We start from the raw sequence: 18,588 nt of genomic DNA on the forward strand, positions 1-18,588 counted from the left end.
CAGGCATGAAATGATAAAAGCCACTGTATCATTATTACTGTGCTGTATTTATTTGCAGTTAAACCTGGTCTGTACATTCTCTTATAGCTCTCCTACATATTTATGCTTAAGTGGCTGAGAAAATAAACACATTACAGTATTTATCTTTTGAAAATCTGACATAAAACTGAAGAATCAGTCTTCTATATAAACCCATCTTCTCCCCTGACACAGTTATACAATACTAAAGCCTACAGGTGTTTCACTGATATTTTTTGAATCTTGTTAACTTAAATTGAAATGCTAATAAATGTGTGTGTGTGAACATATATATGTATATCTATGTGAAGAAAGACATTTAGATGGCATTTTATTTTATCTTATACCACTGAGAATATTACAAAGCCACAAGGATTTTAACGGAGTTGCTGTTGATTACAAGTTAATTAGTATCATAATAAAAAAAGAGGAAAAATAAGCACGAGTGCTGATCAGAATGGATTAAAAGTGTATCCACACCAAAAAGTTTTGAAAATCCTTAAATGGATGAAATCAGAGTATTTAAAACCTCAAATCTTTATCTGCACTTTGTTTCCAAAAGTGCCAGTCACTCTGGGTATTTCAGTTTTCTGTACACTTGGTTTGTAAATCCAGATCTCTGGGGGGTGCCCATTAGTGACTACATTGATTATTATTAGTGCTAACTACTGCTGTGCATCAGGTCCTAGATATTTTGATCTGAATCTGTCAAAATGGCATTTAAATTCAAAGAGCTCATAAAAACTCATAGCCCCTTTTTTAACTATTAAGTACTCTTCCAGTCAACTCTATGAGATCTGTTTAACTTAGCAGCCCAGGTCTTAGTGGTAGAAGCTGAGCTGTAACATTCTGACTATGCTCAGGATGGTTAGGTTGCCCTCAAGATCATTTTCAGCACCCGAAGCCCTGTAAGCCTTCTTTTTCTCTCCTGTGTGCACCTTATCTTTCTATCCTGTCCCTCAGCTGGCTCTCCTTTGAAGCAGTCTTGGTCCTCACCCTTGTATTGTATTTCCTAGGTGCAGCACGTGAAGTGCAGAAGGATATGAAATCAGGGACAGCAAGCTGTGGAGCTACTTCTACTTGGTTTCACACTCAAGCCTTTCACACACAGAAAAGCTGCAAACACACATAGAAGAGGAGGGGCTGGTGGAAAAGCAATACAACTGGAAGCCCTGGCATGAAGGAAAATTCCTGGGGATTAGATTCAAAGCCTTTTAACGTGGATGGTTAGAAGGCCTGTGTTTAAGGGCATCCTATCATATTTCAGAAATTATATTCTCACCAATCTCACATAGACATAGGAGCACTGAACACTGCATAGCCTAAATACTGTTAAAAATTGCATACCTAAGATAACAAAGAAGTTTTCTGAGAATCTATTTTTTAGATGTTGAAGTCTGAGCTATTTTCATTAATTAATCTTCATCATTTTAATTAAGGAAAAAAATGTTTAATTTGGACATTAAATACATTGAAGATTTGGCTTTGAAAAATGAATGAGTAACAAGGAGTCATCACCCAACAATGAGTAAATAATAAATGAAGTCTGCTAAATAACACAAGTTACCTGTTGCTCTCTGCATGTTGCTCTTTTCATTGTCAGTCATGTAAAAGCAGTTATCCTGGCACCATGTGTTTGAACCTTGGTAACTTGAAGAGAGTGGGAAGGATTTTAACTTTTCAAAAATCAGCAGGTGGAAAGTGAGTTGGTAAAGATGACAGTTGACTGAAAAAAAAAAAAAAAAAAAAAAAAAAAAAAAAAAAGCAGCTGCCTACTCTTTACCCAAATGCTCTTTGGAGCAGTTGAAACTGAAAGATTTAACACTAAAGGATGGAGCCTGCTTTGCTTCATGTTATATCATCACATCCAGCAGCATTAACAGCATACGACAAGCAGATTATCTTCTTCACAGAACGTGCAAAAGACTTGCAAGCCGTTCTGCATCAGATAGGCTTTAACACAGTAACTGCTCTAAGCGGAGGACCTCTCAAAACGTAGCTTTTGTTCTGCAATTAGCTCATGGTTTTTCAAGCAGGAAATCAGCATCAGAGGTGGTGGTTTTTCTGCAGCTAACATAACTAACGTAGGAATTGTTTGATCTTTGCAGGTTTTGAAACGGATATTTTTGTGCACAGTCAATGGAGAAAGTTAAGTATCTCTGTAGCTACCTGAAATTATCTCATAAAACTACAAGTAAATGGATGTAGAAACTACTGAAACAGGAACTTATTCACATTCCAATAATTTTGTTTGCCTATTTGCCTATTTTGAGAGCTTGAATATTTATGAAAGACTGAAAAGAAATGGAAGAAATAACATGCTTGCATGATAATATGCAAATAACTTTGTTTCCTCTAAAACATGAAGAAGGGAAGTTTTGCTTTTCTGGGGGTTACAGGATGTAGGCTTTTTAAAGAAGTATCTGACTGGTAAAGGGAAAAGGGGAAGATCAGTCTGGCAGCTGTGGCACTGGAACTGATGGAACCCATTCTTCCACTCCTGGCACTGGAAAAGTTTTCTCTGAAATGTGCAATTTGTAGTCTATTTCTATTTGAAATTTCTCTTTTTCACTTTTCCTTTCTGACAAAAATAGTTACAAATACCACAATCTTAAAGGTGCTTTATTTTTATTTTTATTTTGCTGTATTCCTTTATTTTTTGTTTTTGAAGGAAAAATGGATTGTAAACGTTTACTTGAAAAACATACAGTACTCACAAGATATTGTAGCAGTTTAAGAGTAAATTAAAATTGGATGGAGCGTGGGAAGCTAAAATGACATGTAGCGTTTTTACCTTGACAGCTTTTCACTGGAGGTGGAACAGCAAAAGATCTTGACACGTCTTGACACCTTCAAGTGGAAGGCAGGTAATTTATTTCAGGTGCAGTAAGAATCTAAACATAACGTAGTCATGAGACCAAAAAAAAAGCAACAGATGAACTTCAACATTTCCTAGATGAGTGCTGGTTTTGTGTATTTTTAGAAGCAAACTTTTAAAATCAAAATACATTTTAAAATATCATATAAATAACTTACATGTAAAAACAGTTGCATATTATTAATGATAACTAGTTTGCCTAGGAGAATAAAACTGTGGGAAAAAAATCATTACGACAATTTGGAAAATGGAGATTTTTGGAAATGTCATGTGAAAAACAGTGCAAAATTTCAGAAATCACAAAGAACAGAGAAAATTTAAGTATAGAGCAGTAGGTTCTTATTTACCTTTTTCATTAGGTGTCTCAACTAACTTTTTTTTCTTCTGAATTTCTGCCTTCTCTTTAGTTCCCTTTTTCAGTGTATTCAGTATATTTCATTCGTCTTTTATTTCTAAAAAAAATTAAAATAATTGATGGACATAATCCTGCATAATTAATAGTTTTACTACCTGGGATTTTGAGTTTTTGTATTTAAGTGAGGCTGTTGACTGCATTAATATTAAGTATGGTTAGTTTTCAGTTATCTAAATTGATGAGAAATGAGATAATAGTTAAAACATACATAATATAATAAGTAATAAAGCTAGAAGAACACAGAGTGAAATGTAGAGATGAAACTACTAACCATTGAACACTTAGCTGTGAAGTGCAGACAATTTCAAAAGCCTGTAAGTTCACACATACATGGGTATCAGCTAGGGAAGCTGTAGTCCGTTGGGATTGCTTTGAAGCCATAAACCCTGTCCCCCGGGGCTGGGTTACACAGGACCACACCAGGCATACCCACGCTGCAGCCTGCAGAGATCCAGTTCCAATACTCATACACGGAAAGGAGACCTGAGCTCCTCTGCACTCGCAACATGCTTAGTCTGTAAAAAGGGATTAAGATCCACCCACAAATAATAGAAAGGTATCTATATGTGTAAGAGGTTTCAGTATTGTGGCTTTGTAGGCAATAAGACTATTGTAACTTCATTCACATATAACCTTTATGACAGTGAGATATCAGTGCTATTTATAAAAGTAACTGTAATGATAATAAGAGTAACAAATGTGACCTTACTACTGCCACCTACAATAATGCTTTTAGTACTTTAGTACTGTGTGCTTTTAGTACTCTGCTTAGATAACAGAATTTCTGTTTAAAAACTCCGATATATTTTTTTTTTGAGAAAATAAATACTGATTTTCTCTAAAAGTTTGTTAGTAGACTATTCAGATCCAAAAATGAGAGATAAAGAAGTTATCCTGCTGTCTCTTAAAACAGTTACCATCATCTAAATCGAAATGTCTGTTTTTTTCTCCATCATATTTACTAACCAGTCCTGACTTGTGAAAACGTACTTGTTGTGTTGGCTAAATTATTTGAAGGTATGCTCACTGTACTGATTTGCTCTTCAATATGAGCTGGACTCAACAACCATTACAAGTATCTGTTTGTTACAAACATAATAGGATGAGGCCCTATCGGAGAAACGTATGTCTAAGTCACACAGTACCACTGTTTCTACCCAGTTTGAATTACTGATACGTTATAAAAAGTAGGTTGCATAGGTCAGTGGGTGGTGAGTGGGATTGAATTTCAAGAGACCTGGATTCTGTTTTTAGCTTAGCTATTGACTGTCCTCGACAAGCCATCTTATTGATCTGTGCCTCTTCTACCTGAATACATGTTGCCTTCTTTATTTGGACTCCAGGGTTTTCTTAATATGTCCTGTCTCTTACTGGATTTGTATAGCATCTAGCATAAGTAGGCTATAATGCTAGCTAAGTCCAGCAGGCACAAATAAATGTTTAAAAGGAAAGAGAAGGGAAAATAAAGAAGTAATGAAAATAACAATTCTTGTTGTTCATACAGAATTATCTTGTCTACTTGAGGAGAAAAAAAAGAAGTGGATATATATAAAGAAATCAGATTAACGCAATGCCAGAGATGAAAAGAATGGAATATGAGTAGGGGGAATATATTAAGTAAACACACAAAATACTTATCTACTCTCTTTTAAATATTTAGTAGAGAGAGAATTTTACAGAAGAAGGTTTAAGAGGAGCCCAGGACCACACAGTAGGAGAAGGATGGGGCCAGATTTCCCATCCCAGACACTGGAACATAACAATGTCACAACAAACAACTAGCTATGTAAGGGATGAGCATGGGATGACTAGGGGGGGAAACTGAGGAAGAAAAGCCTGTGTTTGCTCTTCAAAGTAAGTCTGCCTGAAACTCCACACCAGGATGTGCCTAGGTCAAAGGGTGCATTTTGATTACAGATATGCACTACAGAGCCCTCCAGTGACATGTACATAGCTATGCACTGTGCGAACCTCAACAACAGTGGCAACATCAAGAATATTTATAGATTTTGTTTTTTTCAAACACTGTGGTATGTTAAAATAACTTATTTCTGCCTCACTGCATGCACAAATACCCCATTCCATGGGAGAAAGAGAATGGGGTTAAAAAAGGAAACCTGTGGCTTCTGTTCTCTGCTGTATTCCAATCCTCCTTTGAATTTGCAGATGAAATTTAGTTACAGCTTTGTCTACCCTGAACTCTACCGTGGATACAGCAACATGAGCCTCAAGCCTGCAGTGAGGCTGCTTCCTAAGACTACGTTGCAAAACGATCTAGTGATCATTGTAGCTAACGATAGATTACATTTGTAAATTATTTAAATTCTAAGACAATTGTGAAAGTGGTTTGAGACAACTGATCTGTAATGAGGAAAAATACTTCTGTTACATTCCAATCCGCTAGTACCCTTCAAACTGATTTGAAAAACCAAAGGATACTAATTGTGTAGGCACAGCTTTAAGCTTAAAAACCTTTTTATGCAAGAAATTAAGTCTTCATCAGGAAACTAACTGTTGAAATCTTAATATATTTCAATGACAGCCACATTTGAAGAGCAATTTTATAGCATAATGATCCTTGTTGCATAATTTGGACAGGCTTTTGTTCTCATTTTAATTTCTCATACACAGCTTGCTTTACCATCTCTCCTTCCCACACTGATTGAAAAGGAAAGATCAAAAGTCAGGAGAGCAAACATCAAGATCTGGGTCTGGAGTTAAACTTCTAAAGATTTCAGAATAGCTCCTGCTTCAAATATGCTGTGACATATCTGACTAAAGCCTTGGGTGCCTGATAAAAGACTTGGGCAACTGCATTTCAGCTGAGATCCCACTTCAGGCACAAGTCTAAAAAAGCAACCTGTAAAAACCCCACTCAGCTTCCACTCAGGGCTAGAAGTATCTAAATTTCCTGCTCTTTGAATTTTGTATTTTCAAGGCATCTAGAATATGAACATGTCCAGACCACATGCCAGAAAAGAGGTATTTTTTTCCTTTCTACTTAACCTCATATCAAAGGTTGTCTGACATCTTGAAATTAGATCCTTAATCTAAACCCTCTTCCAGTAGTGTTCTGATGGGTTTCCTCAAAATAGGCCTGGGTAGCCAATAAAATGGAGGTTAAGATTCTTGTTTTATTATCAGTGTAACTGCAGGAGAGTTCATAACCATCTTTCATACAATTTCATAATAGTTACAGCATTTCCCAAGGAATGAAATTTTTCATGTGTGTGTGTTCAAAGAGTGAACCACATATTGTTCTCACATTAGAAAGCCTGTCTAACTACCAGATATTAGTCTATGACGAAGTGAGGGAAATTGAAAGAAAGGAGACTTTCCACTCCTTCTAATAAAGGTGCAGCAAAGAGGGAAGGAAAAAAAGAAGATAAATTCAGTGAGTCAGAATAATAATAATAATAATAATAATAATAATAATAATAATAATAATAATTTAAAAGTGCAACAATATGACTCATTCAACAAGTTCAACAAGTTAGTATTAGGATACTCTGGCTGCCATCCCTGCACTGAAATAGTTCTTTTATTTTGTACTGAACTCTTCTCTTAAATTGATTTAAAAAAAAAAAAAAAAGCAGTATTTGGAACATAGAACTATCATTTTTTCTTATTCTCTTTATCCTTCATATTCTCTTTCCCTACCTCCTGGTCCCCATTCCAGAAGATAAATACTAACCTCTTTTCTACTGCTAACCTGGTGATTAGGGCATGTCAAGTGGTGAACAACAAGGATTTGAGCTCCCCTGAAGTAAAAGAAATAACAATACATATTTTTAAGTTTCATAATAAGTGCTTTATTCAAAAGGATAGAAACCATGGAAAAAAGAAAGTTATGTTCAATTGTTTGGAAAAAGTGATTAGGGCACTTGCCTCTAAAAGAGTGGCCAGAGTTCCCTTTTCTTGCTCTAAACAAAAAGAGTTATGCTTCTTATGAAATGCAAATGAGCACAGACTTTGAGATTACAGTCCAGACAAAGCACCTAAATGCTCTTGAGTTTTAGGGGCTGTTATCTTCCATTAGCTGCCAGGCCACCTGGACCAAGATGAAGGTTTAGAAGAGATGTACAGCTGTAAGTACATACCACTAACTGTGGTTAAATATAGCTAGAAAGAAATTGGAATTCATGATAAGCAGATTGATTAAATGCACTTTTCAGAATATATGAAAAGAATAAATAGCACGTGTGAACAACCCAAAGTAAAAATGAAAATGCTTCCTAATTTTCACTTTGCTAATTAAAGATGTCCAGCGGTCCCTTTAAACTCCTTTAAACCCATCATTTAAAATGATGCAAGTGTAAGTTCACGTGCATCTATCATTTTGGTGAGTATCTAGAACTGTTCCTAAAAGTAATTAATGTTGTGATACATTTTGGGGAGTGAGAAAGACAGACCTCAATTTAGATGATGGTAACTGTTTTAAGAGACAGCAGCATACATTCTTTATTGCTCGTTTTTGAATAGATGAATTTATCTATCTTGCAATAGATGCTTTGAGAACTTGCTAGGGAGGTCTGCAGTCTCTACTGATACATGAAGAGATGCAGCAGCAGCTAAGACACAGATTTCCAAATAATCTTGTATCTTTCCAAGATATAAATAAACAAAAGCATTTATGTACACTAGTAGTAGGATAACTGTCATTATCCTACCTATATCCTTAGATTAGGTTTTCAGGTAAAAGCTCTTGTAAGACCATTTGGTATAGGTGGGAAAATAAATAAATAAATAAATAAATAAATAAATAAATAAATCCTTAGGCACTTGGGCTCTTTTTCAAGCTTAAAATAAAAACTGGGTATATAAGTTAAAAAAAAAAAAAAAAAAAAAAAAGCTGAAAACTACTTGAAATTGTCATTATTCATCACTTAGGCTAGGTTTTGCTTCATATGTCTTGAAAGTAAAACCTAACCACGGAATTGCTATCCTGAATAGAAACAGACTGAGCTCATCTTCTCTGAGAAACGGAGCATCCTAGGAAAATTAAATGGAGTTAAAAGATTATCTACCTTGAGGCTAATTATCCTGAATTACCAAGATTGTCTAGGATGTCAATAAAACACTGACCAGTGATTCTACCTACTGTAGGCTACTATTCACAGAACTACTAAAACTTTACGTTTTACTGATAAACAAAACCATAATTTATAGGACAGTGATTTGAATTCTGGGAAATGTTTCCTGGGGTTTTGAATGTATTAGGCACTTTGGTTGTCCCCCAGAGTCCCTGTAGTACATGTATGTTAAGGTGGACATATGCATGATCAGTCTGTATGTTAGCTTTAGACGTTTCATATTTCTGTTAAATATGTTAAATATTTAAACAGCAGAATGCAACTCCTGCCTTTTCATTTTGATTCTTTTCTTTCTGGGTACCTCTGTCTTCTTTGATGTAAAGATATCTATATATGTAAAGACATAACTAGCACAAATGCAGCCTGAATAATGTGTAGAGAGCACAACTGGGAATTGGAGTAAATAATTCCTAATTGAGAGATAAAACCAGGAAGAGGCATGAATGAGGAAGGATACTCAGAATAAACTATACTAAAAGTCACTAAAACACACTGAGGACATTAGCGTGTAAACGTCCCTCATGCAGTTAATTTTCAGTTTCTCTAGGTGGTATGGTCCAGCATATCTTGCTGCCCTGAGCTCATTTGGTTGAAGAGGTAAGGTAGTACCAGTGTGAGGGATACTGGGATGCTCTTTCCCTCCGCGTTCTGAGTTTGTTCAGGGAGGCATATTTAGGAGTAAGTTCTGTTTTCCCTACTCCTTGTGATGTTACTAGCTTGCTGAAGGAGCTTGTTTCTGCTTTCTCTGGCTAAGTTTGTAGTTGTCTCAACCACTGAATGTTCTGAGTGGTTACTGAAATCAGAATGTTAGTAAACTGAAATGAGAAGGTTAGTAAACATTTGAGTTCTTTTTAAAGCTCTCAGTTCTGGAGAAGCTTCCAAAATTCACAAAGCCCTATACTAATTTTAGGTGTTTTTTGTTGTTGTCGTTGTTGTTTTTTAACTCCTAACATGTAAACATTTACATGTAGTGAATAGTGAAAAAGGGTGGGTGTGTGTACAAATACATTTGCACATTACATGTTGGAGGTAAAATGACGTGTAAACCTGACCCTCCTGATGACATAAGTGGGTTATAAAATTTACTTCATTCAAGACAGGGTTTTCCCAGTAGCCTCTGAAAATTAGAATTATTTAAAATGTTGGAAGCTGAGCACATCAATTCCTGGACAATTTTGATGGAAAAAAAAAAAAAAATACCTGTTTACCTTATTTTTTTAGCTCAATTTTGAAAGAGTGTAATAGATTTGAGTTGGGATGCTAGAACTGGTTCCTAAATTAAATGCCTAGTTCTTATTTGCAAAGTATTTTTCTGCCTCTGTCTCTAACTGTAAATAAAGCAGAAATGTGTTAAAATTGTCACCTAAAGTAGATTAAAATATTTTGTGTTTTCGACAAAATACTTAAAGCCACAGTACTATCTATTGTAAAAAAAACATAAAAAGACCTCGATCACTTTTTAGATGACAACAAAGAAACCTAAATACTACACTTATTATCATAGTGTGTTTTTTCTTAGCGAATTCTGAATGGAAAAGACTTTATATGGAATTTAAAAATATTTATCAGATCACAGCTCCCTCTTGTGTAACTTTTCATTACTACAGAAAACTAAGTTGGACAGTGATTACTTAAATTAAATTCTAAAATAATCTGTTTTATTCTTTGAAGATTTCTGCTATTGTGGGACCCTTGAGGAATATTCATTTTTTATATCATCGCATCTACAATCATAAAGCTGTTCCTGTAACACAAACAAACTGTGTTTGTATGTGTTAAAAATAAACTCATTTATATTCTATAATCTTAAACTTGGGCTGTTTTATTCCTTTATCTAATCTTTACTCAGGCCAGTTAGAAGTAAATGAGACTATTTTGTGTTTGATATATTTCACTAAAGTAATGTTAAAATTTGCAAGGATGGGGTCCTATATTTACTTCTTTTACTCTTGTGCTTCTTGTCAGTGATACTTCAGGGTCTGGAATTTCTTACTGTCATATAAACGAAGCGTCAGGACAGATAATAGTACTTGCAGTAAGACTGCACCAAAACCACATTTACAGGAATATTAGGTGTGCTCAGTGACACAATGATTTTGACATCCATAATCAAAATCTCAGGGTTTTACCTGAGAAAAAACTATGTCTAATAAATAGCATATTTATTATACAGGAAAGGTGTGTGAGGACATTAGGTTGGATATTAGGAAAAACTTATTTACTGAACGGGTTGTTAGTCACTGGAATAGGCTGCCCAGGGCAGTGGTGGAGTCACCATCCCTGGAGGTCTTTAAAAGACGTTTAGATGTAGAGCTCAGGGATATGGTTTAGTGGAGGACTTGTTAGCGTTAGGTCAGAGGTTGGACTCGGTGATCTTGGAGGTCCCTTCCAACCTAGACTATTCTGTGATTCTGTGACATGGTGAGGAACAGGTGAGCAAACCCAAGTTTAGGCAGCACAGACAACCCCGCTGCTGGTGGTGACCCTGCCGCGGAGCCCGGCGGCCACGGCGGTCCTGAGCAGACACCGGCGAGCCGGCGGAGGCGGCTCCGCACGCAGCAACGCTCATGTGGGACAGAACAGCTGCGGTGGTTAAGGCGGGCATGAGGATCTTCACGGTTTTTCTGCCCCCATTTATAGCGTCGCTGTGGCCAACGCTGACACCCCGCATTCCGCCCTCGAGAATTCAGCCTCGCCACGGAAGCGCTGCGCTTTGCTATTTGAAGTAGGAATTTATTTGAAAACAAACAAAAGGCGGGGGAGGGGGGGTGACGCGTGCCGGCTGGGGGATCTGGGAGGAGAGACGGGCTCGCTTGTCGTGTCGTGTCGTGTCGTGCAGCAGCGCGCTCTGTTGTGCTGCAGCCCCGCCCCTGTCCCCCCTGCGCCCCCTCCTGCCGGTGGCGGTGACTGCGGGCGGGCGCTGCGGTAACGGCCGCGCCTCTCCGCTGAGGGGCTTGAGGCGGCGCTTAGGCAGCCAGCGCGAACGCCCGAAGGCGGCGCACGAGGCAGGCGCTGCCAGCCCAACCCCTCCCGGCCGTTGGGCGGCCGGGGCCTGATTTCAAACGGGAGGCGGCCAATGGGAGGCGAGGCCGGGGCGGGCGCTGAGTTTGAGCCCGGCGGCGGGCGAGGTGGCGGCGGCGGCGGGCATGGCGCCGCGCGGGGCCTGAGGGCGGCGGCATGGCGGAGCGGCGGCGCGGCGTGCAGCGCCTGGCCGTGCTGCAGGAGCTCCGCGCCTCCTACGGCATCAAGGTGAAGGGCGGCAGCTGCCCGCCGGCCGACAAGACGCACGGAGCGACGCCCGCGGAGGTAGGGGGATGGCAGCGCCCCGAGCCCCCGCCGCCATTTCGGGGCGGCCGTCGGCAAGGGGGCGGGAGGGGTCTCATCGCCTTGCTGGCGGGTGGCGGCCCCGCGTGCTTCAGGGCCGCTGGTGCGTGTAGGTTTCCCTGCTGGAAGCTACTTTATAAAACATGGAAGTAGCCCCTATCAGAGCCTAACCGAGACCCCTGTGCAACGGATATGGCCCAGAACTGAGTGTGCCCAGCACGAGCTTTCTGTAAGGCCGCTTCCATTGCTGTGAAGGTGTTACAAAATGCTGCGGTAACCCTTGGTCAGTGTAAGCTGGAGATGTTGCAAAAACACTTGCTTGGGCTGGGCCGCTCAGAAAAGGAGGGAGCGAGAGTAAAGTTAGAATGGATATCCTACCCCTTGTCAAAATCAGCAATATGGATGTAGATTTTGTTTCTATTATTAGAAGAGAAGGTCATAAGGACTGAACAGGTACGTATGTACATCATAACAAAAGATGTCTATAAATCTTTCTATAGAATTTTAATATACGAGGAAGAAATGAGCAAGGTAGGGAAAAGCAGAGAACATCTGTTTTGCTTGGGGGATTCCATTCCTATTGTAAAGGAACAGGCTTTGTTTCAGTTCAGTTCTTGAAATAAACCATGAGTTCTGATGTGCCAACCAAAGCTCAGTAAAGTGAGTGATATCAGTTATGATTTTTAAATATTGAATTGCAGGCTGCTGGAATTCTCTATTACATCATCTCATAAATACAGAAAAACCTTGTATATTGGAGTTACACTTATTTTTGTACTCAAGGGTAGCAATCTGGAATACAATGACAGAAGCATGTGTTGCTTCATTTCCCTTATCTATCATGTGATGTTTGTTTTCTGTAGGACAGATAGGCCAAAGGTGGCCTCACAGATTGGTTAGTTACTGATTAACTGTTGTCTGAACGTGGTCAGCACTTTGAATTTTAGGCAGAAATGACTGAGAATTTGTATTCATCTTTGATAACAAAAATACTGCATGGATTCATCGGTCCCTTTTGGGATGGGGGAGAGGCTGGCTTGTGTATGGTGTAAATTTAAATAGAAAAGAGGTGGGGTAAAAAAAAAATAACTCGTATTTTTAAATCAAATTGGAAGCTTCTATAACTGAAACAACTATGCAGTCACCTGAGGTAAACGTTTAAAAGAAAACAAAGGGAGGGGGCAAAAACACACTGTAGGTGTGCATCAGCAGTAATGACTGAAGACGTTTGTGTATTTTTTAATGCTCTGTCACCTTGTGAGGTGAAACTATTGTAAAAATGAATGCATAAGTTCAGGAGAGTTCTCTAGATGGTTGTGTTGAGATCAGTCCTTCCTGAAACATCAGTCTTGAGTGCTTCAGATGATGAGAAAAATTAAATTTTTTGTAAGGTTGTGTTTCAAAGTTATGTTGGTTTGGTTTTACTTATTCATAGTTTTTAAAGAAAAATGGGATTTTGTTAATTTGAAAAAGTGAGGTGTGATTCCAGAAGAGCCTGTGAATAAATACCCTTACCAATTTTGTGGCCTTATAGCAAAACTGACTCCTTCTGAAATAAAATATGCAAAACATACTGCAGAAAAGCTTTCTATTATTTCACAGCAACCTAGTTTATTACTTTTAACTAGAATCAACATAGGCTCATATATTTAGAGATGAGAGTTTTCCTGGCAATATCTCTTATTTGAAAAGCTTTCGTCTAAACTACTTTTCTGTTTGTACTCTGTGGTATAAGTGCATTTCTGTAATAAGTAGTTGGTAATTCTGTCAGCCTTTGAATAACACTGAGTTTTATCTTACAGGGTAAGATCTTTGGAGTACCTTTTAATGTGTTACCACAATCACTTGTGCCAGAATATGGGTATATTCCCAGGTAAATTAACACTGTATATATGAAAGAGAGCAAAGAAGTGTAAATCTAAAGAATAGCGTACTCATGGGGGGAGGGTGGGGGCATCATTTTTTTTTTTCCAGATCTGTTAAATATTATAGGGGAAAAAACAATAGTTTCAGTTGGGGGAGGAGGGAAGTAGAGATTAGACTGGGGGGGAATTTGGAGCCACAGCTATCATATTTGTTGTCACTGGGGAAAACAATCCTATGTATTAAGTTGTATCTATTTATCATAAAGCAGGTTTTCTGGGAAAAATATGTTCTGAAGGTCAGAAGTATGTTGCTCTTCTTTCCTTAGCTTTCTGGTTGATGCCTGTGAGTATCTGGAAGAACATATTCATACCGAAGGACTCTTCAGAAAATCTGGATCTCTTGTTCGTATAAAAGCCTTAAAGGTATTCTGTAAAAGCTTTTTTTTGTTGTTTTTAATTATCTGTGTTTCACTTGATCATCTGTTCATTCTAGTTTTTGGATGCTTTTCAGTCATATTTGAGTTGTAACACTGGAAGTAGACTGGTAACATTACCTGCTTTAGAAATGAGAGGGCATCTAGTCCAGCAACTGGCAAACTTGCCGTTTTTTTTCTCCTGGGAAATTGTTCAGCTTTCCAGATCTGGGGCGGTATGACGGGACACACTTGTGAGTGAACAAATCTGTTAGCAGGTATGCATACTGGACGCTGAGGGTATTTGCTTAACAGTGTTCTCCCAGAAGAATATGTACAGGGGAGAACCAGTAAATAAATGCAAGTTATCAGATAACATCATCTGTGTCTTTTTGTAGATAGTGTAATTAGGTAAAATGTGACAAGGCTAAAAGTAAAAAATGGGCAGATCGGACAGTCTTTTTTCTGATGCAGGTTAGAGAGTAATGCATAAAGTTAGAAATCTGGCAGTATGTTGAAGACTTTGTTTCTTCTGAACAATTTCAGAGTAAACTGGATCAAGGTGAAGACTGCCTGTCAGCTGCACTACCGTGTGATGTTGCAGGGCTTCTTAAACAGTTCTTCAGAGAGCTGCCAGAACCTATTCTTCCACCTCATCTGCAAGAAGGCCTTTTCAAAGCTCAGCAGCTAGGAAATGAGAAGAAAACTGCCACTGTGTTGCTTTCGTGTTTAATGACAGACAGAACAATTGAAGCTTTGCGGTTCTTTTTCAGATTTCTGAGAAATGTGTCCCTAAGGTCAGTGTAATGTAAAGTGGATGACTGCAAGCAACTCGAAACTGGTTAACTTTCTTTTTCAAGCAACTGCTGTAACTTTCTGTGACTTTAAAATTTTCTTATATGCAGTCATTTACTAGAACTTGGGCATGGTCTTCATAAGTCCAAAATGTTTTCTTATGAAACCTTCTTATGCTGGAGACTATTCTGGTCTTTCATGGCTGTATTTCTTTCTACTTTGGAAAGCAAAGGGGTAACTTATGAAACTAACATAATTTGATACCCATTAGTTTTTTGGGAGTGCAACGTATCTAGGTGCAAGGTAACATCTTGAATTCAGTAACAGTCATACAGGTGCTGAGCCTAGGGTACACAAGTATACACATTAATTTTGGTATGTGAGTATCCAAGTGAATGACTGCAATTTTTTTCAACTGTGCTTGTGTTATTTGGTCTTTCTCTCTGTGCTGCTTATGTCCTGATAATTTGCGTTAAGAAATACTTTTTTTTTTCACGTTAAGATCCAATGAAAATAGAATGGATAGCAGCAATTTGGCAGTGATTTTTGCTCCCAACCTCTTGCACACGAATGAAAGTGAAAAGATGTCAACCACCACAGAAAAAAAAATTCGCTTGCAGGCTGCTGTTGTGCAGACACTTATTGATAATGCAGAAGAAATCGGTAAGTGATAAATGTTTATCAGAATATCGTCTTGTACGTACGTGTATACGGTTTTTCTTTACAGCTTTTTAAACAATATTAAAAAATATTTCTCAACCAATTCAGGACAGGTACCAGAATTTATCTTGGAAAAGATTCCTGCAATGTTAGGTGTTGATGCCTTTCAGTCTACTCCCTCACTGAGGGGCCATGAAGACAGTGAAAATGAATCTCCCAGTGAATGTAAGAGGAGGAAGCACCGAAGTGTTGGGGGTAGGTATGTCGTGTGAAAGCTTCAGCAACTGAAACAGTTTTTTGCAACTTTAGGTATGCTGACCCTGAACAGATTAGACTTCTAGAAGCATGATATTCCTGTGTAAGCTAGAAATTGTCAAAAATTCAGATATAATATGCTGATGTATCTTCCATCAAGAGCTAGAAGTATGACAGCACTGTTACAACTGTGTATCTCATGTATGGGATGAAGAAATCTGGGGAAATACACTGCTGAATTTGCATATCTTACATACATGCAGGTTATGACTCATTAATTTTTCTCTCAGTCCACAACATTAATTTCTAATTACTTGCCAGCCATTGCTTTTCATGTGTGCAATACGTTATTACTGAGTTCTGAAATACTTAATAAAGGATAGCAAGCCTTTATAACATAAATTAGTTTCAGTGAGATTTAAACCAACCTAGTAGGGGTTGTTTTAATCTTTTATTTTCAGGCAACACAGATGTAACAGATTTATACACGCTTTCGTTTTCTCATTTCTAAAAGCTCCAGGCTTAATTGTTTCTAAACCTAGATGAATGAGACAATGGTGTTTTGGTTGTGGGTTTTTTTATACTTAAATAAGGCAAGGGCTGTATGAATTTCATTGAGATCTCTATTTTTTTTTAAAGTGTAATGCTTGTTATCTTGAAACTAAGAAGCTATATGTGTCATTAGAATGTCTACTAATATTAAAATACTAGGAATATGTTCTTGTTAAGCAGCAGAAAAGCACGAAAGCTACCCACTTGCAGAAACTCAGTGTGAGTTCTTATTGAATATTATGCACTCTATCTGTTCTTTTATTTGTAGTGTAGCTATTCAATAAGTTGTTTGAGCTAATAAGGACAATTGCCCTAATATGGCTAACTGAATGGTTTCTGTTCTGTTAGACTTGGTTCTAACTGTAAGACTGATCTTGTATGTATTGCTATAAAAATATGAATATATATTTAGCTCATATACTTGGAATATTAAACCTGACAGCAGTTGACTTTAACACTTTACTACTGCATATGTTTAGCCAAGGCAAGCTTTTGTGTAATGTGCCTTTTCATTTCTTTGAAGAAGGGAGATTATCCAGAGTTGCAAAGTGATAAATGTTTGTGAATGGTCAAATTTTCAGAAACAGCAGCTAGAATTTGTAAATTCTGTGGAATATATCCTGGCAGGAGGCAGCTTCTACTCTTTCTCCAGATGTAATAGAACACAGCATTACTACACTTCATCTTCTTTCAAAGATGAGTTTTGAAAAATTGCCTGACGCTTACCAGACACTACAAAAGAACTACTTCAGCCTTGTAGTTTGCTGAGCTTTGCAATGAACATACAGAAATAAAATTTTAGGATGCAGTAGCACTTAGTAAACCAGAAGCATTTTTATTCTCTTAAAAGCAGGAAAACCAGTAACAGTTCATGCACACATTCTACTGGGATTCATTTCTCAGAAAAAGAAAGAAAATTGTTAACCGAAAAGCTGTAAGGTATTTCTTTGCAAGATGAAAATTTCATACTTGTATTTGGGCCTCTGCCCAAAGCGCTTTCCAAGTACAAGAGGACTGCCCAGTAAAGTCTGTGAGGAAGTCTTCAGTGGATACTTTCTTTCTAGGTGTGCCTGCAAGAAATCAAGATGGCATCTCTTTATGTTGACCAGTAGAATTTACTACCAAAAAAATTGCTGCCTTTGCATGATTTTTATTTAAAGGGGAAAAAAAATAAGCTATTGTGAAAGCAAAAAAAATTATACACTGTTCAGGAGGTCTAGGCTTTAGGTTTCTGTACATAAAACAGCTATTTAAAGTGATTTGTTTTATATCTCTCTCAAAGAATACAAGTTAAATTTCAGTTGAAACTAGAGCAAGTCAAATTTCATATTTGAATTTGATTTGCTTGGTGTGTCTTGCATTTCAGATATTGTTAGTGGAGCATTGAATAAATTTAAATCTAACAGAACACCCTCCACTACCCCTCAGCAAGACAGAAGCGGTAGGTACCGGTATAATTGTACTAAATAAAGCGCATGCAGTATCTTCTGGATTTGTAGACTATATTTTACAATGAAGCTCTAGAGCTTTAATTGAAGATAAGTGATTATGTTTAAATTGTGTAAAATTTGGAATATAGTTGCATTTTATTGAGGATACTGCATTTAGTTTAGTTCTTGGAGCAGCTGTAATCACTGCAGCAGTGCACTGTGTGGTTCTAGTGTTAGAATTTGTGCTTTTTATCTAATGCACATTAAGGCTTCTGCGCAGTAGTGCAACACTTTATCTTGAGAAATAATTTTGACTTTTACTTTCAAACTTACAGCAAACTGACTATACTTAACTTCTTTGTTCTAATACCTATATTTTATTACTATGTGGTTTTGGATTTTCCTTTCTGGTACTCTAGCTTGCGTGCAAAAAAGGAGGCAAAAAAAACCTCTGCCAATAAATGGCTGTACTGGCTGCTTTTGCCCATTCAAAATGCATGCACTTTGGCTAAGTTGTAGTCACCCTTTTAAGCTGTTGTTGAAAACTTCTGGTTTTCATAATTTCAGTCCTTTCATCAGTGACTCCTATGGTTCTCACTCCAACTACGAAGCGTAAACTTCCAGCTGATTGCTCTCAGGGCTTGTCCAGCAAGAAGAGGCGATCTTTAAAGCATAATTTTGCTTTCGAGTTCTTACCAAGTAGCATTTTTAACAGCAGCTTGACACCAGCATCAGGTACAGTGCCTTCACTTTTTTCTTTGCTCCTTGAAGTTTTTATTTTTCTGTAGATTGCATTTAATTGCAATCCAACTTCTATGGCTGCTACAAGCACTAGCCTCGCTTAAATAAAAAAAAAAAAAGTCAAGAATTTCAGGTCAATATTGCAGAAT

The 18,588-nt window shown here is 37.7% G+C and overlaps 1 protein-coding gene and 1 long non-coding RNA gene across 3 annotated transcripts in view; one reads left to right on the forward strand and one right to left on the reverse strand.

The window, feature by feature from the left end:
- LOC118168522 overlaps positions 1 to 10,824 on the reverse strand; it is a 31,100-nt gene extending 20,276 nt beyond the window's left edge. Inside the window, exons 1-2 of the long non-coding RNA XR_004751623.1 lie at positions 10,804 to 10,824; positions 1,109 to 1,116 (exon numbers count right to left, since the gene is read on the reverse strand). This is a non-coding gene — a long non-coding RNA (uncharacterized LOC118168522). The remainder of the gene's footprint in view (positions 1 to 1,108; positions 1,117 to 10,803) is intronic.
- Positions 10,825 to 11,462: 638 nt separating this feature from the next.
- LOC118167476 (neuroendocrine protein 7B2) overlaps positions 11,463 to 18,588 on the forward strand; it is a 42,882-nt gene continuing 35,756 nt past the window's right edge. The window contains exons 1-8 of one of the 2 annotated variants that reach the window (XM_035326868.1): positions 11,463 to 11,710; positions 13,531 to 13,601; positions 13,920 to 14,016; positions 14,553 to 14,803; positions 15,304 to 15,464; positions 15,570 to 15,716; positions 17,635 to 17,709; positions 18,266 to 18,433. In XM_035326868.1, the coding sequence (XP_035182759.1) occupies positions 11,582 to 11,710; positions 13,531 to 13,601; positions 13,920 to 14,016; positions 14,553 to 14,803; positions 15,304 to 15,464; positions 15,570 to 15,716; positions 17,635 to 17,709; positions 18,266 to 18,433 (1,099 nt within the window). In that variant the 5' untranslated portion in view covers positions 11,463 to 11,581. The remainder of the gene's footprint in view (positions 11,711 to 13,530; positions 13,602 to 13,919; positions 14,017 to 14,552; positions 14,804 to 15,303; positions 15,465 to 15,569; positions 15,717 to 17,634; positions 17,710 to 18,265; positions 18,434 to 18,588) is intronic. The other variant, XM_035326870.1, reaches the window with a different exon arrangement.

The sequence above is a fragment of the Oxyura jamaicensis genome, chromosome 5, assembly GCF_011077185.1.
Source record: "Oxyura jamaicensis isolate SHBP4307 breed ruddy duck chromosome 5, BPBGC_Ojam_1.0, whole genome shotgun sequence".
Classification (NCBI taxonomy): Eukaryota; Metazoa; Chordata; class Aves; order Anseriformes; family Anatidae; genus Oxyura; species Oxyura jamaicensis.